The 26,462-nt window shown below is 36.6% G+C and overlaps 1 protein-coding gene across 1 annotated transcript; it reads right to left on the reverse strand.

Moving 5' to 3' along the window:
- Positions 1-17,719: 17,719 nt before the first annotated feature.
- LOC105052457 (eukaryotic translation initiation factor 3 subunit E) lies at positions 17,720-26,148 on the reverse strand. Its single transcript, XM_010933274.4, has 8 exons — positions 25,861-26,148; positions 25,591-25,745; positions 25,137-25,364; positions 24,875-24,996; positions 22,308-22,527; positions 19,969-20,111; positions 18,390-18,527; positions 17,720-18,083 (listed from the first exon to the last, which is right to left on the reverse strand). Exons 1-8 carry the CDS (start codon positions 26,066-26,068, stop codon positions 17,987-17,989), a joined length of 1,311 nt encoding a protein of 436 aa, XP_010931576.1. The 5' UTR covers positions 26,069-26,148; the 3' UTR covers positions 17,720-17,986.
- Positions 26,149-26,462: the final 314 nt, after the last annotated feature.

Here is a 26,462-nt window from a genome sequence, read left to right on the forward strand (position 1 = left end):
GGGGAAGGATTCGTTCGCTTACGTGGCGGGGATATTTTTATTTTTTATTGATTATTTCGCTTACTTTGTTAAATTTTAATGTTATCCTTCCTTTTTTAGGTTTATTTTTTATTTTTCTTATTTTCTATTTCGGAGAGTGGGGTGGATGGCAATCTAGAAAGAGCGGTCTCCTTGTGGCGGCGTGGATTCGTGTCGTAGGTTTTGCCAGGGTGCTTGGAAAGTGACCTCGATGTTGTTATTTATCACGTTTCTGCCATTACTTTTCCATTTCTTCTTGTCGTTGTGCTGACTACGGAAGCTCCTGGGCTGCTTTGGAGCATGTCCGGTCCGACATGGACCGGGTTAGGCCTTTCTCGTGTGTTTATCCTTTTATTGATAAATTCCAAATTTGACCATGGGCAAGTGTAACTTCCTTCTTCTTCTTCTTCTTCTTCTTCTTTTTTTACAACAGTGCTTCAAAGGATGATTTAATTTTTTTATTATTAATTTATTTTTAATTATCAGATAAAAAATAAATCGTTTGAATTTTTTTATTATCAATCAATTGTAACACTGTATATGCATAATTGGTACGATAAATATTTTAAAGATTAAAATTAATTTTTTTTTTTTTATCCCCAAAAGCCTTCTAGTCGGACAGTTTGAATAGGAGACGGTGGTTTATGGAGGAGGAAAAAAAAGACTTAAGGAGATGAGGAAGGGAGGATGAGGTGGTGATTTGTGGTAGAAAAAAAGAGGAAGCGGGGTGACCTGCGGTGGAGAAGAAGAGGAGGGAGGTGGGGGGTGGAGAAGAAGAGATAGGGAGGGGGTTCTATGGTGGAGAAGAAGAAAAGGATAGGGGTGCGTGCAGTGGAGAAAAAAAAAAAGGGGAGTGGCACGGTCACGGGAGGGGAGACAGCTTGCGGCGAAGAAAAAAGAGGAAGCGGTGCAATCATAATAGTGGGGATGCAGAGCCGGCCCTGGAGCAGGTCAAACTGGACGACCGCCCCAGGCCTAGACCTTGTATTGATGTTCCAATAGGGTGCAAGGATGATTTTCTATAATATTATAACAAAAAAAATAATTAAATAGGTTAATGATGGGTTTTATACACTGCTTAACGAATATATCTATAGAAAATTATTGCACGTAGATTAATTTTTCAATGATAATTAATATTTAAAGTATGTTAATTTTTAATAGAGAAGGTCTCATTTTTTCATTTAGCCCTAGGTCTAAAAAATGTCAGGACCGGCTCTGTGGGGATGACAGTCTGCAGCAGAGAAGAAGAGGGGAGGTTTGTGGCGGAGAAAAAGAAGATGGGGAGGTGGGGGCAGCACGAGGACCCGAGGGGGTGTGGAGGCACAAGCGCCAGTGGGAAAGGAGAGGTGTCGGAGAGAGGAGAGGGAAAAGCGGAATGGGGCAGCACGAACGTCGGGGAGAGGGGAAAGACCACCGAGGAGGGGGTGGGAGGCGGGGAGATGGGCGGAAAGAAACGAAGAAAATGGCAGAAGATAAAAATAATAAAATATTTTTTTTTTTAAAAAATAAAATATAAAAATAATAGTGTAATGTCTTAAATACCATTTATAATAAAAAAAATATAAAAAAGATACCATAGTAACGTGGAAGGGTTAAATTCAGATGGAATACCATAATATTATGATGTTAGTGGGCACCTGTTGAGAAAGGCACTTGGAATTTGCATATTAATGATCTAGGTTTGACGCTTACCTTTTCCATAATTAGTGGGCGTTGCCCATTTTTTCCCAAGAAGCATAACGATACTACCCTTTATGGTTTTGGGCCATGCAATTATCTTTAGGTGTCACACTTGTCCCTTAAACTATAATTATTAGTTCTATCTTCTCAACTTAAAGTGGATGTGTTATCAACTAAGCTCTATGGCACTAGTAATTGAGTTGCATGTATTAAACTCCTCTTAAATTACAATATAATGCTCTCTTAAAAATCATGAAGCTAGGTGTCAATCTTTTACTAAATGATATGGTGGACCCAGGTCCACACTTGGAATTGATCAAGAACTATTGAGATAAGGAAGATGGAATGCTAAGATTTGATGATTAGATCATGCATGATGTTCATAGAGGGAAATCCATCAATTGTCACTAATTAAAGATGATGAAAGACATAGTTTGTGTTAATTACTTAAATTCTATATTTAAAAGATGAGATTTTTGTCATCTTCTATAATCATGTGATTATTAAGTGGCAGGTGTTTAATGAGGTCTACAATTAGTTAGGCAGAACTTCAGTGGGGGGCTAAAAAATAATAATTGATGTTGTGGACAGTTGCTTTGGGACTAATCGAATGGCATCAATTGCAATTTTCAATTGAAGATCCTGGTATCATGGATAATAGACCAACATAAATAAAATATAAATAGAAACAATTCTCAGTGAAATTCTAGCTTTTGGGTTAAGAAACCTTTTTTTGCCACATATAGATCACTAAAAACTTTATGAAGTTTCTTGCATATATTTATGTTGTTAATCTCATCTTTCTATTTCAACATCTTTCCTTCTCCCTAGTGAGAATGGTTAGATTATGCATTCGTGCATTTGCGCATTGTCTCACTTGATTCACAAGAAATGGTTCTCTCTCATGAATTTCAAAATTACTATTACGTAAATTGTGATTGCATCGTTGTAGAATTCCTGTGTATAATTTGATGAGACACTTAATATTTATTTGTAATTCTCTCTATTACTCAAGCTGGGTCAAAGATTTAACAAACCAAATCCATTTAAAGCTCAGTTCAAAACTCGATCCATGATCGACCCTAGGTAAAATTCGATGACTCAAATCCAACCCAAATAAGACCGATTCAGAATGGGTTTCATGTCAAGTCAGTCCATGTCATCTTTCTATTTCAAACGGCTCATGAACCAACTTTGTTTAGCTCGATCAACTTAATCATAAAGCATCATAAAAGTTTCTGTAAAAATAAATTGGATTCGACCATTACATTACAAAAAATTTAATTTTTAACGATAAAATTTTAACGATAAAATTTATTTCATCATAAATAATTAAATTTTTGTAACGAAATTTAAATTTCATCTCAAAAATCAAGTATTTGCAATGAAAAAAATTTCGTTGCAAAAAGTTATATCTTTTGCAACAAAATTTTCATTTTTATTGCTAGAAGTTGATCTTTAGCAACGAAATTTTTTTTCGTTATCAAACATAATATTTTTTACGATGAAATATTTTTTTATAGCAAAAAAATATTTTTCTACGATGAAAAAAAAATTTATCGCAAAAAAATTACATTGTTTGTGACGAAATTGATATTTCGTTGCAAAAAATAAGAGCTTTTCCGATCAATTTTATTTATATTTAGCGACGAAACTATTTCGTCGCTAAAATTTATTTTGTTGACAAAATTTAAATATTTTACGATGAAATTTTAATTTTCGTTGCTAGAAATTGATCTTTAGCGATGAAACTTTTTTCATCGCAAAAAATTATTTTTTTGACGATGAAAAAATTTTTCGTTGCTAAATTTTTTTTTTATGATGAAAATAATTGCGTCACAAAAAATTTGATTTTTTACGATGAAATATTTTTTCGTTGCAAAAAACTTGATTTTTATGATAATTTTTTTATATTTGCGATGAAATTAAATTTTTGTTGTAAAAAATTAATCATTTGTGATGAAAAAATTTTTGTTGTCAAAAATATATTTTTTTGTGATAAAATATTTACTTTTCACAATGAATTTATTTCGTCGCTAAATATTTTTTAATTTAAAAAAAAACACTTTGAAATAAGGCAAAAATTTGCCCTAATCAAAAATTTGCCCACGCCGCCGTGATCGTCAAAGCTCTTTCTCCCTCCCCAATCTCCGACGACAGTCCTCCCTCCCCGATCGCCGGTCATCCTTCCCGGTAAGTGCTCTCCCTCCATGCCACCATCCTCTCTCTCTCCCCCTCCCGGCCACCATCCGCTCTCTCTCCCTCCCTGCCACCGTCGAGCCCTCCCTCCCCGCCCCCCATCGCCGATCGAGCCCGCCCCCCATCGTCGATCGAGCCCACCCCCCAGCGCGCCGTCTCCCTCCCGCCTCGCCACCCTCTCCTCCGCGTACCGTTTTGTTTCTTTCTATCCCTCTTGGTCTCCACTGTGTCACCGCCGGTCGAGTCCTCCCTCCCCGCCACCATCGCCGGTCGAGGCCTCCCTTCCCCATGGGCGGTGGAAAGCATCACTCCTCCGCCGCCTCCACCTCCGGGAAGAAGAGTAGGCCCTCTCCCAGTCCCCCCTTCACCGTAGAGGACCTCACGCCTGTCCTCTCCCTCCTCGCCTCCGCCGTCTCCCTCTCCCTCCGCTTCCTCTCCGACTCCGACCTCCTCCTCCTCCCCTCCCAAACCCTGTCCCTCGAATCCTCCCTCTTCTCCGCCTCCTTCTCCCTCTCTCGCCTACTCTCCCTCCTTCCCTCCAGTTCCCTCCAATCCCTCGAAACCCTAACCCTAGAGCCCTCTCCTTCATCTTCTTCCTTCTCTTCTTCTTGGTTCCTTCGCTTCCTCTCCTCCTCCTCCTCCCATGGCTTTGATCCTCGCTGGATCGAAGTTTTTCGCATGTCCAAGCCTTCTTTCTACCTCCTCCTCCAGCATCTCTCCCCATCCTCGGTGGCTTCGCTCGGTTCTCTGTTAAGGGAGAGTTGAAAGGGGGGTCGGTGATCACCCAGGGGTTGGTGGATTCAGAAGGGAGGTTCCTTGATATCTCACTCCCCCTCCCTCTCTTTCTCACACTTCCTCCCTCCCCGTCGTCGATCGAGCCCTCCCTCCCTGCCGCCGATCGAGCCCACCCTCCCCTGTCTCCCTCCCTCATTTTCTTTCTCAGTCTCCCTCCCTTACTTTCTCTGTCACTCTCCCTGTCTCCCTCTCTTACACCTGACTTGTCTAGTTTTGTAGGGCCGCCACCACCGCCGCCGCCGGGCTGCCACCACCATTGCCGGTTGTCGTCACCGTCATTGCATAGCTGTCGGATTCACGGAAGAGTTGAAGGTGAGAACAATTTTTTTAATTTATATATTTTTTATTTTTTATTTTTTTTCAATTAATTTTAGCCATTAGAAGTAATTATTTTTTATTTTAGTAATTAGATATAATGTTAGATATAATTATTTATTTGATATAATTAATTTTATTCATGATTTAAAAATATTTTAAAAATAAAAATAATTATAATTATAATATATTAATTGTAGCATAACAAATTTATAAGCCTTAGAATTTTCGTTCGAGGATAGCGTGCATAAACCAATATTTTTTTTTATAAAAAAAATATTGATGCTTTACACACTATTCTCGAATTATCCTCGTGGACAGTTTAGGCACGTGAATGAATTTAATATTGCAACACATGTGCTTCTACATCGCAGAGTTTTGTCGGTATTTTTAATCATGTTCTCTGGATACATAGTACAACTTTAATGCTTGTGTATCTAGAGAACTGCATCGAAATACTGCCGAAATTTTTTTAGTATAGACGACATGTATTGCAATATTAAATTCTTACGTTCTTGAATGGGATAGGACCATCACCCTATAGGTAGGAGATATAAGGCGTTAGTCAACTATTATTGCATAAAATTGATTGTATAGTTTGCATCATAAATATGTAGGTATGGATCGTGGTTGAATGTCATTGTGTGATAAATTCTGTCCCGAGTATATTACATGTCACGCCCCCGACCCGAGATTTTGAATCGAGGGTCATGGCAACCACCGCATACTCATAGAAAACTCTTCCCATAAGCATGCAAGGCATCTTATCATACTATCCTAAAACAACAGCGGAATAATTAGTCAACAATTTAAATCTAAAATATAACGACCTAAACTTTTTCTTTAATATCTCAATAAATTCAACAACGATTCAAAGGCTTTGCATCAAATTCAATAAGCCTTTCAACCTAAAATAAAAGTATGAAGATTCTGCTTCTGATCACTCTTCCATTTATATCTTGTATCATCTTAATTCTTCAACATCTGTAAAAATAGTAAAATAAAAGATAATGAGCTAGACAGCCCAGTAAGCAATGATCACTTCTCAACAGATTTCATCAGGCATATAAGTAAATAATCATTTATAGAAAATAAGCATATAGAGTTCATAAATTCGAAGTCAATTTCAATTACGCAATATAATTCATGCCAAATTCATTTCTTTTTCGAAAATTTAAGTTTCTTTCCAAATTTTAATTTCTTTTGTTCTTCAATTCTTTTCGTCAACCATGAGCTATGACCATATTTTTCCTGTGGCAGGGTCATAATACCGCGTATCTGCTTGCGATAGGCTGCGAATCATCTGACAGCCATGTCCTTTGGAACCGCTGGTCTCTCTGGTGGTTTGTCGCTGGTCTCTCTGGCGATATGTCGCTGGTCTCGCTGGCGACATAAACCCTCAAGACAATCAATTGCCAACGTATATGCCCCCATTGGCAGGGTCCTTTACATAGTCAGGTTGTCAATTCTTATTATTTCTTATATCATAATTCTTCATAAATCATGTTTCATATTCTAATTTCGATAATAAAACATATAATCATGTAGTATCGAAATAAATCAATATAATGCATCATGAAATCAATATATTCAATCATGCTTCATCATAACATTTCAAATAAGATATTTTCATAGCAAAATACCATTCATCCAATTCATGCATCGTTTCACAAATCATGTCAGAAAAATACATTATAATTTATCGATAAATCTAAAAAAGTGATACATTACTTATCTCGAACGTATTTCAAATAAATCTATATAATTCTATAAATTTCTTCCAAAAATTCTGTTCGTAGATCATATCGCGATATCCCATGATCAAACATCCACAATCCTATATAGAATCAATTTCAATAATTAGAAAGAATACGAATACCATATTTCAACGGTTTAGATTGGATCCGATCATCTAATTTTATCTAATCAAAATCTAATTAGGACCTAAATGATCCAAAGTTTGACTATCAGATCAAATCGGATTCGAAGTGATAGGACCGAGGTTTCTTCATCGATTTCATAAAATCAAGTAGAGAGAGACAATCAGAGGAGAGAGAATTCATGAGGTATAATTCGAATTGATCAGGGGACACAATCCAACATTACGATTGATCCAATATCTTGATTGGTGAAATCAACATGATCAAATCAAGTCATAACTAGATCGGGATCATGGATGATCAAATCTAAAGATTCATGGTCTAATCAAGGTGGGTGCCAGTACGCTGCCTGACAATCATGGATCAGAGTTCTTCATTAGAATCAGATCAGACTTATTAAAAGAAATTTCTTCATTCACTAATCTTTTTTTAGAGAGAGAATCAATCAAGAGAGAGAATATTTTAGAGAGAGAAAATTCTGGAGAGAGAAAATTCTAGAGAGAGAAAAGTCATCTTGAATTTTTCAGACAATATGATTCAACAAATTCTGATCGATCAGATCAAATCATGCTAAAATTATCATGTGGATAATTCAATAAGATCATGAGAAATAAAATCTAAAAATACCTGATCTGATCAAAGTGGATGTCGGTGTATCGTCCGACGATCACAGATCAAAAATCCATTACGAGAATCATTTAAATTCATCATCATTCTTCTCAAAATTAAAAATCTTAGGAGAGAGAAATAATCTAGAGAGAGAATTCTAGAGAGAGAAATAATCTAGAGAGAGAAAGTTCAATTCTAGAGAGAGAAAATACTAATTCAGGCTGAAGAGAGAGAGAAACTCTCTTTCTCATATTTTATTATTTATATCATTATTTATTAATTAATTTAATAATTTTTTTTTCTTTTCTTTTCTCTCTCTTTTTTTTTTCTTCACGGAAGAGAGAGGAGAAAATCCTATTTATTATTTTTATATTATTATCATATTTTATTTTTTTTCTTTTTTTTCTTTTTCCTTTTTCTTTCTCTTTTCTTTTTCTTCTTTTTCTTTTCTTTTTCTTTTCTTTTCCTTCTTCTTTTCTTTTTCTTTTTCTTTTCCTTCTTCTTCTTCTTTTGTTTTTTTTTCTCCCGCTGGGTTCCTTTTGGGCTGAAACAGGGGACCTTAAGGTCCCCTCGTTGGGTGGCCGACCGGCGGCGCAGCCGGCGTGGGGCGGCCATCGGCAGGAGGGGATGACTCGCCGATAAGAAGAGGGCCAAAATCGGTGGTCGGCGGCGACCACCAGCGTCGGAAATCAAAGAAAAACGAGCAAAATATAGAGGTTCTTCCGTAACAAAATTCGGCGACTCCGGTCGCCGGCGAGCATGCACACTGGCATGAAAAGGAAGGGGGAGAAGAGAGGAAGGGGAGGAGGCTTACCTCCGACGTCGGTGAGACTTTTTCGGCGAGCAATTGGACGGCACAGGGACGGATCTTCCGTGAGAATTTTCTGGCGATTGCCGCCGACTGAGCTTGTGATCTTTGGTGGAAGGGAGAGAGGAGGGATCTCCTCCTTAAATAATACCGGAGGGAGCTCGTCTCAGACTCCGATTGGGAGCCGGCGAGAGGAGGAAGAAGACTCCCTTCGAGAGTCTTCTCCCCTGTTTTTCTTTCTTTTTTTTTTTTTTTTTGTTGGGCTGGCTGGGATTCTGACATGGGTTGGGCCGTCACATTACAGGTGTGACGTCTTTATGAATATGGTGTCCAATCATACTAGAGAAGATGGAAAAGCTCGTTGTCCATGTCGTCGATGTAGGAATTTATTTTGGTGTACCTTATCAGACATTCAGAATCATTTATACAAACATGGTATAGATGTGACTTGCAAGAGATGGACTTGTCATGGTGAAGATTTGCCGACTAGCTCGAGCATGTTGTCCAGGAGTCCCATAAATCCGTCGTCAGTCGGTGGATCATGCAGTCGTGAAAGACAAATACTCGGTGCAGAAGATAGAGAAATTTTAGAGGATCTCCATCCGAAATTATTTGAAGTAAATGTAGAAGCAAGAGCAGAACATCAGCATCCCATTCCGAGACAAGAAGCTGAAGAGGACAGTAACATATCTATAAATGATAGATTCGTGTGTCTATTAAGAGATGCACAAAGTGATGTTTATCCTGGTTGTAAGAAGTACTCTCTGTTGTCCGCCGTAATAAAGTTATTACACATGAAGATACTTAGTAAGTGGTCAAACAACTCATTTAATTGGTTGCTCAAATTTTTGAAGAACCTACTGCCAGAGGGAGAGTTACTTCCGTCAAGTCATTATGAAGCCAAAAAATTATTGAAAGGACTCGGTTTGGGAGTCGATGACTTGGGCCTACGCTGTGAAAAGATACATGCATGTCCGAATGATTGTGTTCTGTTTCGAAAGGATAAAAAAGATCTACAAGCATGTCCGATTTGTCATTCAAGCAGATGGAAAGAAAGTCGTGGTAAGGATAAGAAGAAAAAAAAATACTATGCAAGATTTTACGGTACTTTTCGATTACACCATGATTGCGTCGATTGTTCATGTCAAGGCATACTGCTTGTGACATACAATGGCATAAGGAGAAAAATAATATCGACGATGATGTTATGAGACATCTATCAGATGGAGATGCATGAAAATATTTTGATCGTGAACATCCATGGTTTGCAGCTGATTCACGAAATGTCAGGCTAGGGTTGGCAACAAACGGATTTAATCCATATGGTAATCTTAGTACTACTTATAGAATGTAGCCTGTTATGGTATTTCCTTATAATTTATCGCCATGAAAGTGCATGAAATCACCTTCTAATCTACTGGCCTTGTTGATCCCGGATCCCCGTGCCCCTGAAAGAGACATAGACATATTTTTAGAGCCGTTGATCGAAGAGTTACAATATTTGTGGGAAGAAGGATGTGAAACGTATGATTATATTGCAGGAGGCATCTTTTGCATGCATGCAGCACTGCTTTAGACAGTTAATGATTTTTCTGCATATGGTGATATTTCTGGATGGTGTACAAAAGGGTATAAAGCATGCCTAACTTGTAACGATGATATTACATCGGACCGTATTCGCGGAAAGATTTATTTTACCGGCCATCGACGTTTCTTGCCAGATGATCATAAATGGAGGAGAAGTCTTAAGTTCAACGGCAAGCATGAATGACATACGCAGTTAAGATTCTGGTCTACGGATAATATTTTAAATCAGTTATCCAACCCACAGGATGTCATATTTGGTAAGGGTCTGGCCAGCCAAGTAGGGGTGCGAACAAGTATCGAAAATTGGAGAAAAAGGAGCAAGTTGTTTGATCTTCTATATTGAAAAATACTTCTTCTTTGATATAATCTTGACGTCATGCATATTGAAAAGAACATATTTAATAATATATTTTATACCATTCTCAATATCGAAGGAAGAACGAAGGATACCGTGAAGGCTCGTCTTGACTTAGAGGATATGCGGATTAGAAAGGAATTACATTTGATTCGACGGGGGGATAGGCTGGTGAAGCCATTGGCATGTTATATACTGAACCGAAGAGAGAGAAATCAATTTCTTTCATATTTGAGATCAGTGAGATTTTTTAATGGATACGCCTCAAACTTGAAATAGTGCATCAAGTCGAAAGATGGGAAGGTCGTCGAGATGAAAAGTCATGATTGTTATGTGCTTCTACAATATGTGCTTCCAGTTGGTTTGCACAGATTGTTGCCGGATACTGTGTGTGATGCGTTACTTGATCTGGGAACTTATTTTCGAGACTTATGTGTGAAGACATTGAGACGAAGTCAGATCGATATATTGGAGAAGAAGATTATCATTACTCTCTGTAAGCTCGAGATGATATTTCCTCCTGTCTTCTTTGATATCATGGTGCATCTTTCTGTTCATCTTCCACATGAGGCTAGATTGGGTGGGCCAGTACATACAAGATGGATGTACCCAATTGAAAGATAATTACATGATATTGTAATATTTATTATTTATTATTATATTATTATTATATGTGATATAAATTAATAATTTATTGAATAGGGAGATGCGAGAATACAAGAGTGCCGTCACTAACAAAGCACGGCCTGAAGGTTCAATAGCAGAGGCACATGTTATGAATGAATGTCTGACATTCTGCTCTATGTACCTTCGAAGAGTGGAGACCAAATTTATAAGGCCACAATGAAATATCGATGTTGACGAGATTCTGACCGATGGATTATCCGTGTTCTCCAATATTGCCTGACCATATGGTAAAAAAAATTTTGAATGTTGACACCACAAGAAACGGATGACATGCATTGGTATGTGCTAAACAATTGCGAGGAGGTAGAAGCGTACATGATGTGAATATATATATTTAATTTTTATTTGTTGATATATCAATGAATGTACGTGGACTCTAAATTAAAATATACATGATATTACTATATCACTTCAGTGAGCACGAAAGTGAGCTCAGAAGAATCAATCCTACATTAGCAGTGGCACGACATAGGAATCAATTCGCATCATGGTTTGACGAACGGGTAAGTTATGTTAATATTCATCCATGATTAAAAGTTTGTTTATATAGTATTTATTTTGTCGAATTTAACCTGCTTATTGTTCTTTTAATTGTAGATAGCTCAGCTACGTATAAACAATCCTAACTGTATCAGTAATGACTTAGCCGTACTTGCACGAAAATCTGACAGACGTGTATCAGTATATTCAGCATGCATAGTCAATGGTGTGCGGTTCTTAACGAAAAATCGCGATCGCGATCGAACCACACAGAATTGTGGAATAAGCGTGGAGGGCGAGCACAAAGGTGAAATAATATATTTTTTTGGTGTTCTACATGAGGTTATAAAGTTGAGATATAGTGGTCTTCGATGGATTATGTTATTCAAGTGTCGATGGTATAACTTAGGACGACATAGGCCAATTGTTATAGATCCTCAACTCGTCAGTGTCCACACTGGTCATGTATGGTACGAAAGTGATCCTTATATTTTTGCAAAGCAAGCGAGACTAGTGTAGTATATTGATGATAACAAAATGAAAGAGCCTTAGCGAGTTGCAATAAGGGCTCAGTATAGGCATTTGTTTGATCCCGCACTTTTCACATGCCCGAACGATGAAGATCTAGAGAATGAAGTCCGTGCAATTATTAAAAATGAAGCATATCAAATGCAAGCACCAGATAACATATTAGTGCCAGATGACATGATTGATATAGGATAATTACAAAGAGACGACTATGAACCTGAGGATGTTTCTATTGTTGGATCATCGATAAGGGTACGGGCACGAGCACGATCCAATAATGACTTCATTAACGACGATGAACATAGCACTTCAGGGTCGAAGTCTTCTATGACTCCCGTCGAAGATGACTATATAGACACAAGTTCAGAATCTGAGAATAATAATTAATATGAATAAGTAATTCAATTTCTTTTTTTTGTTACATCATGTAATACTTGAGTTTTTTTGATTACATGCTGATTTAAATTATTTTAATCATTGCAACATCATGACTGGTCCTAGACGTAGACGTTCACGGGATAGGCAGCATGCTCCGCTTGATGATACACATCCTTACTTTAGCATTTTGCATGATGAGTCAGAGGATTTAGATGAGACTCAATTGTCCGAGTCCACAGAGCAGACTAGTGCTCAGCCAGAGCTTGCCCAACCGGAGGTCATGGCACCGCAGCATCATCTCCTTACAGGTACATCTCTATCAATTTATAAACCATATATATATTTTTGTTATATGCATTTAGTGATACATGATATATGTTCATTTCACCAATTTTTACATGTTGGAATACAGCATCGACGTGCAGTGCGTGGTCCTAGTAGGGGTCTTATTTTGGAAAAATATGTGCATACGCACAATGAAAAATCGAAGGTACAGATATTTCGAGATCATCCGGTTGGCACAGAGGCTAGTATCATCGCAAATGAGATCAATTTGTATATGTAGAATTATTTTTCGTGGACTGGTGAAAGTTTCAAGCATGTAGCTCCTCGATACCGTGATGCTCTAGTCTCTCACATCAAGGTAAGAATTAAATTTGGATGTCTTGCATATCATTATATGATCCATATTATTTTTGGTTATATAAATAAATTTTTTATTATATGAATAATTTTATGTATTTGCTTTTTGGTATAATGACTGTGTAGGATAATATTGACTTCGAGGATTGCACCGACGAAGAAGTGACGGCATGTATTCTCAAAATGGCTGCAAATAGATACAGAGATCGACGATGTAGGCTTCATAAATACTACAATGAGCTGCAGGCGAAGGGGATTGATCCTGTGACCCAGCCATACAGAAATTGGGCTGGGTCTAGTGACGATTGGCGGTGGTTATGTGAGCATTTTGAAAGTGAGGCATTTCAGGTATGTCTAGTGTTTCAAGTTATTTTAATTTTGTTATGTCTTTTATTGGTTATAATTGTATGTATTTTGTAGCGACGATTGGAGGTGAATAAGGTGAATAGGAGTAAGATTGATTCTATTTACACGCAAGGAAGTGCCTCTTTTGCACAGAAAATGAAGAGGATGGTACGTAACTACATTTGCAATCATACTTTGTAACTTCTTATTAAATATTTATATTATTTTGATATTTTTTTTTTGTTTGAATAGGGACTATCCGGAGTCGACGCCTATGCTAAATTCTATCAAAACAAGAGTGGTGAGTTCATGACCGAGGAGGCGAGACAGCGTCATGTAAGTATCATTACTCTACATTTTGAATACTTTTAAAGAGTTTGAAAAAAAATTATGATTTTATTTGGTTTATTGTGAAGGAAAAAATATTACAATTGAGAGAGCAGGCGACGAAGGAGGTTGGATCTGATAGTGATACTGGATCGCAGCAGGATTGTTTGATGACAGATAATACGATTTTGGATACCGTCCTCGGGCGGCAGCTAGGATATGATCATAGCATGCGGTCCAAAAAATCACACAGTTCGTCATCCGGCCAATCTGATGATGCATCGGTGCCAGAGATAGTTAGGACATCCATGAGCATGATGCAAGATCAGATTAGTTACTGGATGAATCGTAGTCATACGCTCGAGAGGATAGTGGCTGCGATGGCGGGACGGCTCGATATTGATGCTTCTGAGTTAGCACCTCTACAGTCACATGATGCCGCCTCTGCACCACCATCGCGACACATATCGGGTCAAGGATCGACGCCTGAAGAAGGGAACGAGGCCAACGAGTCAAATCATACCTAGTTTGTAGTTTTTTTTAATTTAAAATGATGTATGGACTTATATTTTTGTATATGACAACGATGGTTATGAAACTTTTTGTTACTTGGAATTGGTATTTTGAATTAAAATATTTCTATTGAGTTAATATATTGTTATGTAAAATATGTTTCATCTGAGAATTTGTATTTGAGCAGATTTTTTTTAATAAAAAAATAAAAATTAATTTTTTATCCAAAATTTAATTTAGTGATGAAATATTAATTTCGTCGCAAAAAAAAATTGTGAACCCAAAAAAATAAAATTTTTATTATACATTGCGATGAAATTTTTTATTTCGTTGTTAATTTTGCAACAAAAAAATAATTTCGTCGCTAAAAGTATCAATTTTTTGCGACGAAATTTTTATTTTGTCTCCATTATCACGACAAAAATTTTATTTCGTCGTCATTATCGAGGCAAAATTTTTATTTCATCACAATTATAGTGACGAAATTTTTATTTCGTCGCAATTATCGCGACGAAATTTTTTGCGACGAATTTTTACGACGAATTTTGTCGCCATTTTTTATGACGAATTTTTTTTCGTCGTAAAATATTACGACGAAAGAAAAGTTTCGTCACAAAAAATAAGAGGATATTTTTTTTTAATCACTATATTTAGCGATGAAATTATTTTCGTCGCTAATATTTGTGATGAAATTCAATTTTCATCGTTAAGATAAAAAATTATTTTTTACGATGAAATTATTTTTCATTGTAATTTTAGCGATGAAAATTTAAGCTCTTGCGACAAAATTGTTTCATCGCTAATACAGCGAATACTTCGTCATCTAGATTGACTATTTTTTGCGATGAAATAAAATCTTTTCGTCGCTAAGGTCTTTTGCTACGAGCCTTCCTCTACAAATTTTTAGCGACGATATATTTCATCGCAAATACGTTTAGCGACGAAAATATAATTTTTAACGATAAAAAAATTTCGACGTAAAAAATTAATTTTTTTGTAGTGCTAGTCTCATGGGTAATCTGTTGATGATCATGCTTGGCTCGTTCAACTGCGGGACCAATAGCTAGGAATATAGATGATACCTTAAAACTCGACAAACTGATCCAATTATTTCATAATAATTAGGCATGGATCTACGTTAACATTTTGATAAACTTATCAGACCAAAGGTGCATTCTATATATACAATCTGATTTCTCATCAGATTGAACTTGGATGTAGCTATATTCAAACACAAAAACCTAAAAATTCGAACACATCATACACATAAACATAGGAATACAGTCAGAATTGGTCTCATGAATTGTATGAATTCCTTTTCTTCATTTTTGGATTTAAATCTTTACTAATATATGTTGTCCTTGACTCTCATCTGCTTCTATTTTAGTTTCAAAACCCCAGTCAATACTTAGATTTTGATTACTTTGAATTGAACTAAACCAAATATAAATATGAAACTTAAATCTATGCTTTAATCATTCCCTTCCATATCACGCTCATTTTCTCTTAATATGCAGTAGGTTTAATATATATAGAGAAATACTATGATAAGGACCCTTTTAACATCATGTGCTAGTTAATTCTCAAAAAACACAAGTTCGATTTCAAATCTGATTATTGATTGATTTTGAATGCAAGTTTAAAATTTACTCATTTTGACGGAACCAAATTCGACAAGGAGTGCAATGGAGTACCCCTGGTATCCAAGTATCCAACGCATCAAAAGACACCTAAAATTTGTAGTATCTAGGTAACGCTGCCTTCCAGAATCCTTGGGGCACATAGTAAGCATGAATACGTGCTCTCTTCAGGGTAGCTGTTTTCGACGATTATTACATCACTGCAAAATGTTAAGCTATAGAAAACCGGCCAGGAAATGTTATTGTGATCCTGGTGCAAGCTTCTAAAAATAGTTTGTAGCTGGGTCAGGATGAAAAGGGGAATTTATACACACCCTTACACCAATGCAAACTGAGCTCATTTTGTATTGATATAGCACTGTGATTATGAATACATGGTCTCCTTTGTGATACATTTCAATTTATGCATAGTTTTATGTCATCCCTTTATTTTATTTACTTCAGTGGATGTTGTGTTAGTGGCTCAGCTAAATAATAGCACCATCAGAGCATCAAGAATTGCAGACTTAGTGTGATCCAACACAACTCCACAGAACATGACTTTAGTTATATTTATGGAACATTACAAAGTTGAGTTGCTTTAGAGTATGGGAAATGGGATTTCGGTTAGCTTGGTTGTGTTTGGCTGACACCTGAGTTGGTTGATAACCCAACCCTGCTGACAAACGAATCACTATGTGGAACTGTATCTCCTATTAATTTTTGCTAATATCAACAGGACACTTTATCTCTTTGATGCAAGCAGCAGTTGAAGAAGCTTTCTTTATCGTCGTGGTAAACTTGAATGCTTATGATATGGTTGCTTTTGCAGCAGGGCGATTTTACTGGGTGGCAGTGTTTGTGCCCTACTGGATTGGTTGTTTCCTGTTACTACAGTGGTAATCTAGCTATTAAAATGGATGCGACAACCAAATACTAAAATTGTCTGGCTTTTTTTTTTCTTCAAGTATCATATAGGATTTACTGAAGATTTTACATGCATAAATCATCCATTTCAAGCAGCTACTGAGAGCATCTTGCATAGACCATCCTTTCAGTCCACTAAGACCAGCTTTGTTTGAATTTAGTCTTACAATAGGTCCAAAAGCACATCTGCTAATACGGCACTTCTTTCCTCTTTTTTCTTTTTTTTTTTTTCTCTTTTTCTTTTTTCTTTTTTCTTTTTTTTTTTTGTTTTTTGCCAGGTATGTTGTGTTTGCCAATCCAGATAACATGTTGTCATGGCTGTGGAGCATTTCAGTTGCGTTGGTTCTGGAATCACTAGGAATTAAGTTTGATCTTGCTGTCACCAAAAGGTGTAATATAATTCTCTGTTATAGTTAGAGTAGGACGGAGAGGCCAATTGATGAGGGGTGCTATCAAGAACCTCGGAGGATTTTGAGTATTTTTGGCTTAACTTCCTACATCTTACCAATGGCTCTCCTTTAACACTATTCCTAACGATCTATAATCTGCACGGCCTCCGCTGTTATATTCACAAGAAAATACATTGAATTCTGAAACAACATGCAGAGATCATTTAATTTGAATTCTGAAACAAACACAAGAAAATTCAGCTGTTATAATCTGCATGGAATTTTATCAAATGAATTGCAGTGCCTACCCAATAGCTCCAAAAGATCAAGCATCATCAATCCTGTCACCTAAACTTGTGACAGTTCCAAACATGCAACATGCTGTAGTGGGTACTTGATCTGGCTAAGAGATCTGCAGCTTCTTTCATCATCTTCAGTATATCATTCGATCATATTGTAGTGCTTGTACTTGAGAATATAGAAGTATTGCATCAGATGACACAACATTCACCTGTTAAGTAATCATCGAATTCTTAATGCACTCATCTTTTATTGATTTGATGTCATCTGATGAATTCTGTTATTTTATCTGCTCTTTAAATCATCTGATTTCAAAATCATGAAAGGGCTAGAAATGATGAAGGGCATGTCTCAGTTAATTAAGCAAAACAGATGCTCATACAATTCGCTAGACAAAGGAAAGCAAATAAAAGTAACGTTAGGTTGTAAGGTATGGATACAATCTCAATATATAGAAAACCCCAGCAAGTCAAAAATCTTCTCGTAGAACCAAAGCTCTCGCTCTGTAGCAAAATCACAAAAAAAAAAAAAAAAAAGCTCCAATCTAAATGCTACGCTAACAGCATGAATCTCGCTCCTCATGTGGTAAAATTCTTTTGCTTCTAGCGAGTAGCAGCTTGTGCAGGTTCTAGAATGTTCTTTGCCAAAACATGTGTCCGCATGTTAAGGTTCTTCATGTTTTCAATGATCTGTTCGTATCTGGTAAAGAGGGAAAAAATAACACCAAAGAAGAAAAATCATGTAAATATAATAACAATCACAAAAATATGGCTGCAAATTACAATAAAATAGAGGAACAAAAATGGCAGATATTTAACCACGATATCCACCATCCAATATCAATCAGAACCACCGAGTAGATCCCCAGTAATTTAGCAGATGGACGAATAACCTCCTTATATTCATCATCAAAATTGTGATTGAGATGAGGATCAATGTATATAGAAGATCCTGCATGGGCATAACTAGAAATCTAGGAAATCTTAGACATGCAGAAAAACTTACACATTAAGATGATTGGTTCTCATGATAACAGTCCCTGATACTGAATCAATCTTCGCCTCAAGCTTTGAGTTTCGAACAAGATTCATTATCCACATTTCTGCCTCATCATAACTCATGTTCAACTTCTCAGCAAGCATGCTGTTACCAGACATTGAATCAAGTATCATCAATTAATTGCAAGCATCAGCTTGTTGAAACAAAACAACTGTAGCTATTACCATTATATGTAGGAAAAGAAAAGGGTATTCTAAACAAGGGATACGTAGCAAGAAAACCATCATACAAGCAAGAAAAACTACAAGCCATTTACTGCAAGTAATTGCAAACAAATGCTGCTTAATGGGAAGATAACAGAAATCCCCCGTTCTAGACAGGAGCATATCACTCGTAAGCCTACCAAAAGTTTCATCATATGACCCAGCAAGGTTGAGCAATTGTGGATCCATCCTTTGTTGATGGGCAAGTATATTTACAAGAAATAGACTTTAGTATTCGTAAAATTAAACAGCAAATGAAAGATTCAATTCTGCATTACTTCACAACTTATAAAATTACAGTCTAAATATTTTCTTAATTGTTATCTGTAGATCACCAAATTAATCATTATAACTTGATAAAAACAATGATTTATCAACCGGAATAGCAAATTTGATCGTCATATGCAAAAATTCTATAGGAATACAATTTTTGTTTCTCTCTTGGTTGTACATCACCAACCTGAGGTGCTGCTGAAACCCAGCAATATAACATAGCCTGGTCATCTTGATGAACGTAATTTCATGAGAAAATCACAGCCCTGCATATAATCATCGGTCAAATCAGAATACAACTTGCAAGCCAGTTAGGAGGGACAGACGTCCTCTCCTGATAATTGACCTTGTGATTTCCCTAACCAAGATACAGTCCGCAGCCTCTCAATAGTGGCTCCACAGTTGGAGCACTTTGCATGTTCTCCGCTCTAAGATCAGTGGTCTAGAAAAGTTAAATCTAGACAAGTTGTTATGCCATCCACGAAAGTGAGTAAAGGCCAAGATGTCTAAGGATTGGACTAAGATAGTCCCCTAAAAAAACCAAAGAATTTTGACCATTCTGCACTGTAAGCCTCACTGCACCACTAACTGATTGTTGTTTCAGTGATGCATAAATATTGAACTTCTCTAATTGTTCAAACTTGCCATCAAAACCACAGCTTCTTTTTCTCATTCAATTTGGAAGACAAAAACCCACTAACCGAACATGTCTTTCAGGATGAGAGATAATTCCCATAGTTATCCCTCAGAACATTTAATAATCGTGTATATTTTCCATTTCGTTGGATTAACTGATGTGCTGGTTATCCAAATAGAGTGACTAGTAGGCATTTCTTCTACTTGATTTGCTTCCGTAAAGAATAAATCTCATGCAATCACTGGACAGCTTACGAGCGTATACAGCATGGACACAAGGGATGAAAAAGTGAGGCCGCCCAAAAAAATGTATATGCAAAATAAATTGCGGATAATCTTAAGAAGTCCATACATCTAATTAATTGAAAAACTTCAGATACATTAGTAATATTCTTAGAATGGAAGTTACCTACCTGATGTCAATGCACTGATGAATGCGACAGTAACTTTCAAAAATGAAGAGGCGGGCATTTTCAAGAAACTCATCCCTTAAAGGTACAGTGGTAAGGTTACCATCTTCAACATGTTTTCCAAGAAAGGGATCATTCAGTATTACCTTAATAAGAGGCATATAATATTTGTAAGCATCATATAAAATAAGGAAATAATAAATCACAGCAAAGCAAAATAAATAAATAAAATAAGTCCAATTAAGATAATCACATACACCATGACAGAGATAGAAAGGAAAATGCAAAGTCAACCAAGTTGGAAGGAGATTCAAAATGTGATGTATTTACCAGTTTTCTAATGCAATAAACTAAAATTACTAACCGAGTTCAACAAAAGAAATACTTATATGCCAAGAAATAGCAATACATATAGTGTTATACTACAATCTGAAGCAGAAATAATTCTGACGTCATATTACCAAACTTTGCCTATGTCAGGAATTCAGCACTTGTTTCTAGAGGGTTAGCACTGGATTTACAATCAGATATAATCCACGCATCCTTCAATGGAACCCTTTTCAAAATTAGCCAACCGCGTATCAGTCAGAGAAAGGCTTGGATGATGATGATGACAACACTAATTTATCCATCATTGTACATAGAACAGAGTTTTTCTTACACATTTATGAAATTATTCTTTGATGCTTACCATACCAAGAATAACCGAAGTCTGCAATGACCATGTATTACAAATTATTCATCTTGTTCCTATTATTCATATGAAGTCATTTTGCTCTAAGTATGCCAAGCTTGAAGACATCCATCACTTTGCTTGACAATTAAAATGCCAAAATGTGCTTGCTTATTTTCTTTTAACAAGATGTTGCATGTTTGATTGATTGGCATTGATCTACTACATATATGGATGAGAATCATCATTTCCAACTAACATGATGATCTTCATTGGAGCTCAGAGCTTGAGAAATAACTAATAATTTCCAATTTATACCATCATAGTATTATTCTTTGTATGAAAGCAGAAGTGGCTTTTACATGAATATGTAGAATAATGTCCTGTGATTCCTTTTTAGTATTTTTGAAGCCGAAACGAACTTTTGTGCCAGAACCATGTACTTGAGTTACAAATACCCCCCTCCTTATCAAAAAAAAAAAAAAAAAAGTAACAAATGCCTGTCTTAACACTGGTGCTAAAATCTAATGAGCTTTGAGATGATTTTTTTTACAAAGTTCTCATCATAGTAGAAACTCGATCTTCATCAGCAAAATCAACTAAGGGATACCAAAATAAAATAAGAAGGCAACAAATAGAAATTTCTTTGATGCATAAGAAATATTGAGAGACGGCATGGTTTATAACATCTTTTTCCACATTACTGAATATGCATTTTGATGCTTGGACCCCAGCTATCATCAAGAGAAATCAAAAATTGATATCAAAGTCTCCCAAGTAGACTAATCCATATGGCTTGCACCATATTTATCAAGATATTAAGAATTGTTGCCCACAAAATAGCAATCCTGTTATATGAGTATTATATACGTTGTGAGATGAATACTTGTATATGTTGTAGCCTTTTATTTTCTTTTTCCTTATGTCGGCCACTAGGTAGGCTCTAATCTTTACTTGTGGGCTGCCTACCTCTGATTATAACAAACAGAACCTCGACAGTACCATGGTTGCTGCCTCCTATGGCTGCATAAAGTAGGAAAATATGGGAGAGAATTGCAAGGGGGCATGTATAAAAGCACTAGAAAAATCATAAGCACATGAGATCCCAAGAAATCATATCAACAAGCATAGGAAATTGTCATATCAGAAGTGGTTGGTGCATATCGCCCATAACACCTATGTCAAATGAGGGAACAAGGTAATGGGTATGCCAACTAGGTACAAGTCCAAAAGAAGAAATTTCTTAATAATTTGAAGGATCTGGCACTTAGACATGCACAAATACCTAAACCTACATCATACTCCCAGTCTGTAACATATGCTGGTGCCTTTTTGACAATTTCTACAGATTCCAAATAGGCAAAAAAAGAACTTAAAACATCTTAAAAGTGAGCTTACGTTCACATCTACCCCCCCACAAAAAAAAAAGAGGGGGGGGGGGGGGTGGGGGGGAGGAAGCAAAAGTGATAGGGAGTTAAAGAGAGCAGTAATATTCTCAAACTAGGCTATATAATCCACAATCTCCATATAAGCCATCCATCTTTACTACATGACATAAATTAACCTGAATTCCTAACTAAGATGCTGAAATGAAGCATACAATACAAGAAATTCCTATTTAAAAGATACAGATCATCAGCAAACTTAATTGAAGTATCAAGTAACTTACTTGCTCACACTCCCTAAGCTTCCTCTGCGCACCTTCAAAATCGTAATTGACATATAAGTATTCTAAAAATTCTGTAATAGGATCCTTGTAACAGTGCTGTTCCTGTTGGATGACTTTGATCAACTCCTTTAGCATATTTCTTCTCCTTTTATTGATAATGACTGCAGTTGCAACATAACGTAGGAGGTGATGTGCATTTGTTTGAATAGCATTCAAGTACCTGCATAAAAGCATAATGACTCAATTAAAGGGTCTGAATGATAACTTCCTTGGCAAAATACACTAGAAGGTTATTTCAGACAAATTAAGGTCATCAAGATCATAACTACATAATTATAAATGTCATAGTTGATAAGGATACCTAGATTATGATATTCTTGGCCATGAATGAGATGTTTTAAGGGAGGTCTAAAATAGGACCTGATTAACTCACGAAGACACAATAAAGCAACTTAATATTTTCACAGTGTGTACGAATAAGAGAGGTGGACGATAGTGAATAGGGAGTAGGTTCAGTTTTGCACTAGTTTTAGAAGAATAAATCAGAATACAATTATTTTTCCTCTTTCAATAAATAGAGGGAAAGGCTCCAGGTTGCCTTAATTTCATAATTCATATTATCAATCCTGCAGCATGATTTCATGCTATCCAACACCTTTCTTTATTGCCTTTATCTTATTCTATTTAAAATCTAAGATACATTACAGACGTAAAATAAATTTCTAGCAAATCTAATGATAACAATTAGATCATTTAATTTGGAAGTTAATTTGACTGATTATAGCATATTAAGGTTACAAGCTACAATAACAAAAAGGAATTCAGCAGAAACAATAAGAAAAGCACAAAAAGACACCAAATAAAAAACAAAAGTAGACAACAGACACTGCACAATGGATTTGATGGAGATCAAAAACAAGTTTTAGCTTCAAAATGTGGGGCGCAGGGAAAATGTCACCAATTTAGCAAGCCAGCGAGACAATTTTCCTCAACTTGATGGACAGATAAGTCCTTAAGGATTTCTTGGGTGTTTGTAACAAAGCTCAAGCAGCAGCATGTTATTCTATTTCAAACCAAGGTATGGATGGAAAGCTATTGGTTAGGATGCAAATTTGAATGAATTAAACACTTATCTAGTAGCTCTAGTAGGCCTTGCTTCTTTAAGTTTTCAAAAAAAATTGCCAGTAAAACTAATAGCAACATGGAACTAAACATTTTAGAAATTTTTCAAAAAATGAACATCATCAATTAAATTAATGTTTCAACTATCTTGTTCATGTAAAAAATTAATTCTAACATCTTCATTCCCTAGACCATTTCTTAAAGCCTCTAATCAAAATGCCTTGGTTAGCAAACAGAGTTATTGACACTTTAGGAGAGTTTAAATGATGAGGAAATTCTTGATAAATATATCAACAGGGCATTAAAGAGCCTAACTGCATTTTATCCAACCTTGCATGTTCAAGTTCTTAATACATTGTGCAGATGTTAAGATTGGGAGACAAAAGAGGCCAAATAGGCCCGCATATTTCTCATGGGTGAAACCATTAACTTTCTAATTTCAGTTTAGTAGTTGCTAAAAGAAGGGTTTGAATACTCTTTTCCGTATGGGATACAAGCTTGTATTGGACAACAATCTAGAGTTGGACCAATTACAGGGCAAATCTATAAACACACAAAATAAAGCAACTGAGCTAGACTGCAAGTGTTCTTCATGACTCGTGGTGATCAGATGATGAGTCTCTTGCTTCTACATTGTGAGTTAGCTTAATCTTTTTAGTGGTATTGATGTAAGAAGGTTGAAATTTTGGAACCACTATCTAGCAATGTTCCTTTCAGACTCTCAACCCAGAGCCCTACCTTTAACTGCACTTATGTTTAAACAGTGTTGAGAATTGAATTGCATGAAATATGGTGAGCAGTTTGAAAAAGAACAAATTTGTTGGTTTCCAACAACAGCATGGAAACAACGGGCATATCTGGATGTTTATGAAGATAAATATATGTATATTGTCCAGATTTTATGTTTTCCCACATGGAGAGTGGCTCATGAGGAAATTTTCCACAATAATGTTATTGAGTAATTTCTTCTCTAGCATATCCATGTTCTGATTATCCTCTTGTTCAAGAACTTGGAGTGACTTCCATGTAAATCTCCATTTTGCTAGCTTTGTTTCTAAAATTTTGTTGCTACCAAAATTAACAATAATGAAAACCCACAAAAGCTACAACAATCTAACCAAGATGAATGTAGACAAATAGGCTTCCAGCATAATCAGTTTTGTGAATACAAATTGAAAGAAACCTAAAACACTCTACCTTTATAATATAGCGCTCCTCTACAACACTAAATGTTATTTATTTTTCAGTAAATTTTGCATAAAAAAGAGAAATATAATATCCGACTAAAGAACATGCTTCAAAAAGGATTAATGTGGACCATATTGGACACACAAAAGCAAATTTAAGCAGTCTTGGATGAGTGTAAGCGCAGAATGGTTGCGACTCATGAAGACTAAAAGACAGTTCAATATTTGATATTTCAAATTTTATCAGAAGAACCAAACCTGTCTTGGAAGAAAAGATCAATGATCCCATTTCTCCCATTTTCATGATTAAAGAAGATGAAAAGGCTCCAGTGCATCAGCCATATCCTATTCTGCAGCTGATTTAAAGGTGAAGCAAAATTCTGCCCCGCAAAAAAAAGAGGCAATAATGTTAAAGAAAGTTGGAAAGCACTAAAAAATAGCATAAAAGAAACAACCAAACCATAAAGAAACCACATGCAGACACTACACAGCATGCCCAGCAAAGTGCCAAAAATAGAACCTTTGAATCTATAATCTCCTTGAGTCGATTAAGTTCCTCGAGTGCAATATCCCAATTCTGCATTAAAATCTCTGCCGCTAGCTTGCCCCACAAAGCACTCAAACTTCTGTCACTGTTCGTGCACAAAGCGCGATATTGATACAAGTAGTCAGCAGCACCAGAGTAGTTCCCACACTCAAATTGAAACTTAGCATATTGATATAAAGCCTCTATCTGATCCACACCAATCTGTTCAACAACCAAAATAAGAAAATTACCCTTTTTCTTCCTCTCTGCTTCTTTTAATCGATAAATTTGCAAGCCATTACCGATACCAACTGAATTCATTAATTATCTTTAAAACAAAAGGTAATTTTGCATAATCTGAGCAACAGACTGCGTCATGAAAGCTTAAAGATCAAAATTTTTCAAATAAAAACAGAAGCAAAACCAAGGAAATCAAAGCAGAGGAAACCTGAAACCGATCATTGAGCATCTGGATGTTGTATTGTTTATCAGGCCTCAGCTCCTGAACCAAGGTAGCATTCTGAAGAAAAGAGATCAGCGGCGCCACCGACTCCTCAAGAGACTTCAACCTCGCGACAACCTGGACCCTCCTATCCACCATCTCTGCCAACACAAATCCAGCACAAAATTCATATCCTCAAAAACAGAGAGAGAAAGAGAGAGAGAAGAAATTCCATCAGATCAAAATCCTAAGGGGACAGGGGAGAGGATGTACGACCTTGGGGGACCTCTTCGGTGTGGTAGAGGGTCTTATGGATGTCCATGGCGTAGTCGACCATATTGGTCTGGCTGAGGAGCTCGATCTTGGCCTTGAGGATCTCGTCCTCAGCGTAGAGCTGGCGCTCCTGGAGGAACTCCAGGAGGGGAAAGACGAGGTGGCGGTCGAGATGAGGAGCGATCCGGGAGGTGAGGTCGTAGTTCGCCATGGCTAGAGCTGAAGCGGAGCTAGCTAGGGTTAGAGTTTCTCGGGGGCTCCTTCGGTCCCGCCACCGGAAGAAGAGAAAAGAGCTAGCCTGCGAGAAGTATAAGAAAGAGATATGATGCTTTTGGATGGTCGATCCAACGGCTCCTGGAGAAGGATCAGACAGGACTTGGGCCTGCTTCTACGTCTACGTGATTGGTCGTGGGCCAAGCCCAAAAGGGCTCCTGGACACCATGTCCACCGTGAGAACGTAAATTAAATAGTCTGTAAAGTATAAAATATATAGATTGCGTTACTGACTCCTTTTCAATGTGTTTTGGGTATTTCTCTAACTTGATTCGATCGTAAATAACTACATCCATGGCATCAGCTTGAACAAGCCAGCTCAAGGTTGTTGG

This window comes from Elaeis guineensis, chromosome 10 (genome assembly GCF_000442705.2).
Source record: "Elaeis guineensis isolate ETL-2024a chromosome 10, EG11, whole genome shotgun sequence".
NCBI classification, from domain to species: Eukaryota; Viridiplantae; Streptophyta; class Magnoliopsida; order Arecales; family Arecaceae; genus Elaeis; species Elaeis guineensis.

Excerpts from the sequence above, each read along its gene's own strand:
- LOC105052457 (XM_010933274.4), bottom strand. The coding sequence starts at position 26,068 with ATGGCGAACTACGACCTCACCTCCCGGATCGCTCCTCATCTCGACCGC. Across the intron at positions 24,997-25,136 it reads AGGAGATTATAGATTCAAAG|AATTTTGCTTCACCTTTAAA; the intron begins GTTCTATTTTTG and ends TTTGCGGGGCAG. Across the intron at positions 22,528-24,874 it reads GATCTTTTCTTCCAAGACAG|GTACTTGAATGCTATTCAAA; the intron begins GTTTGGTTCTTC and ends GCTTTTATGCAG.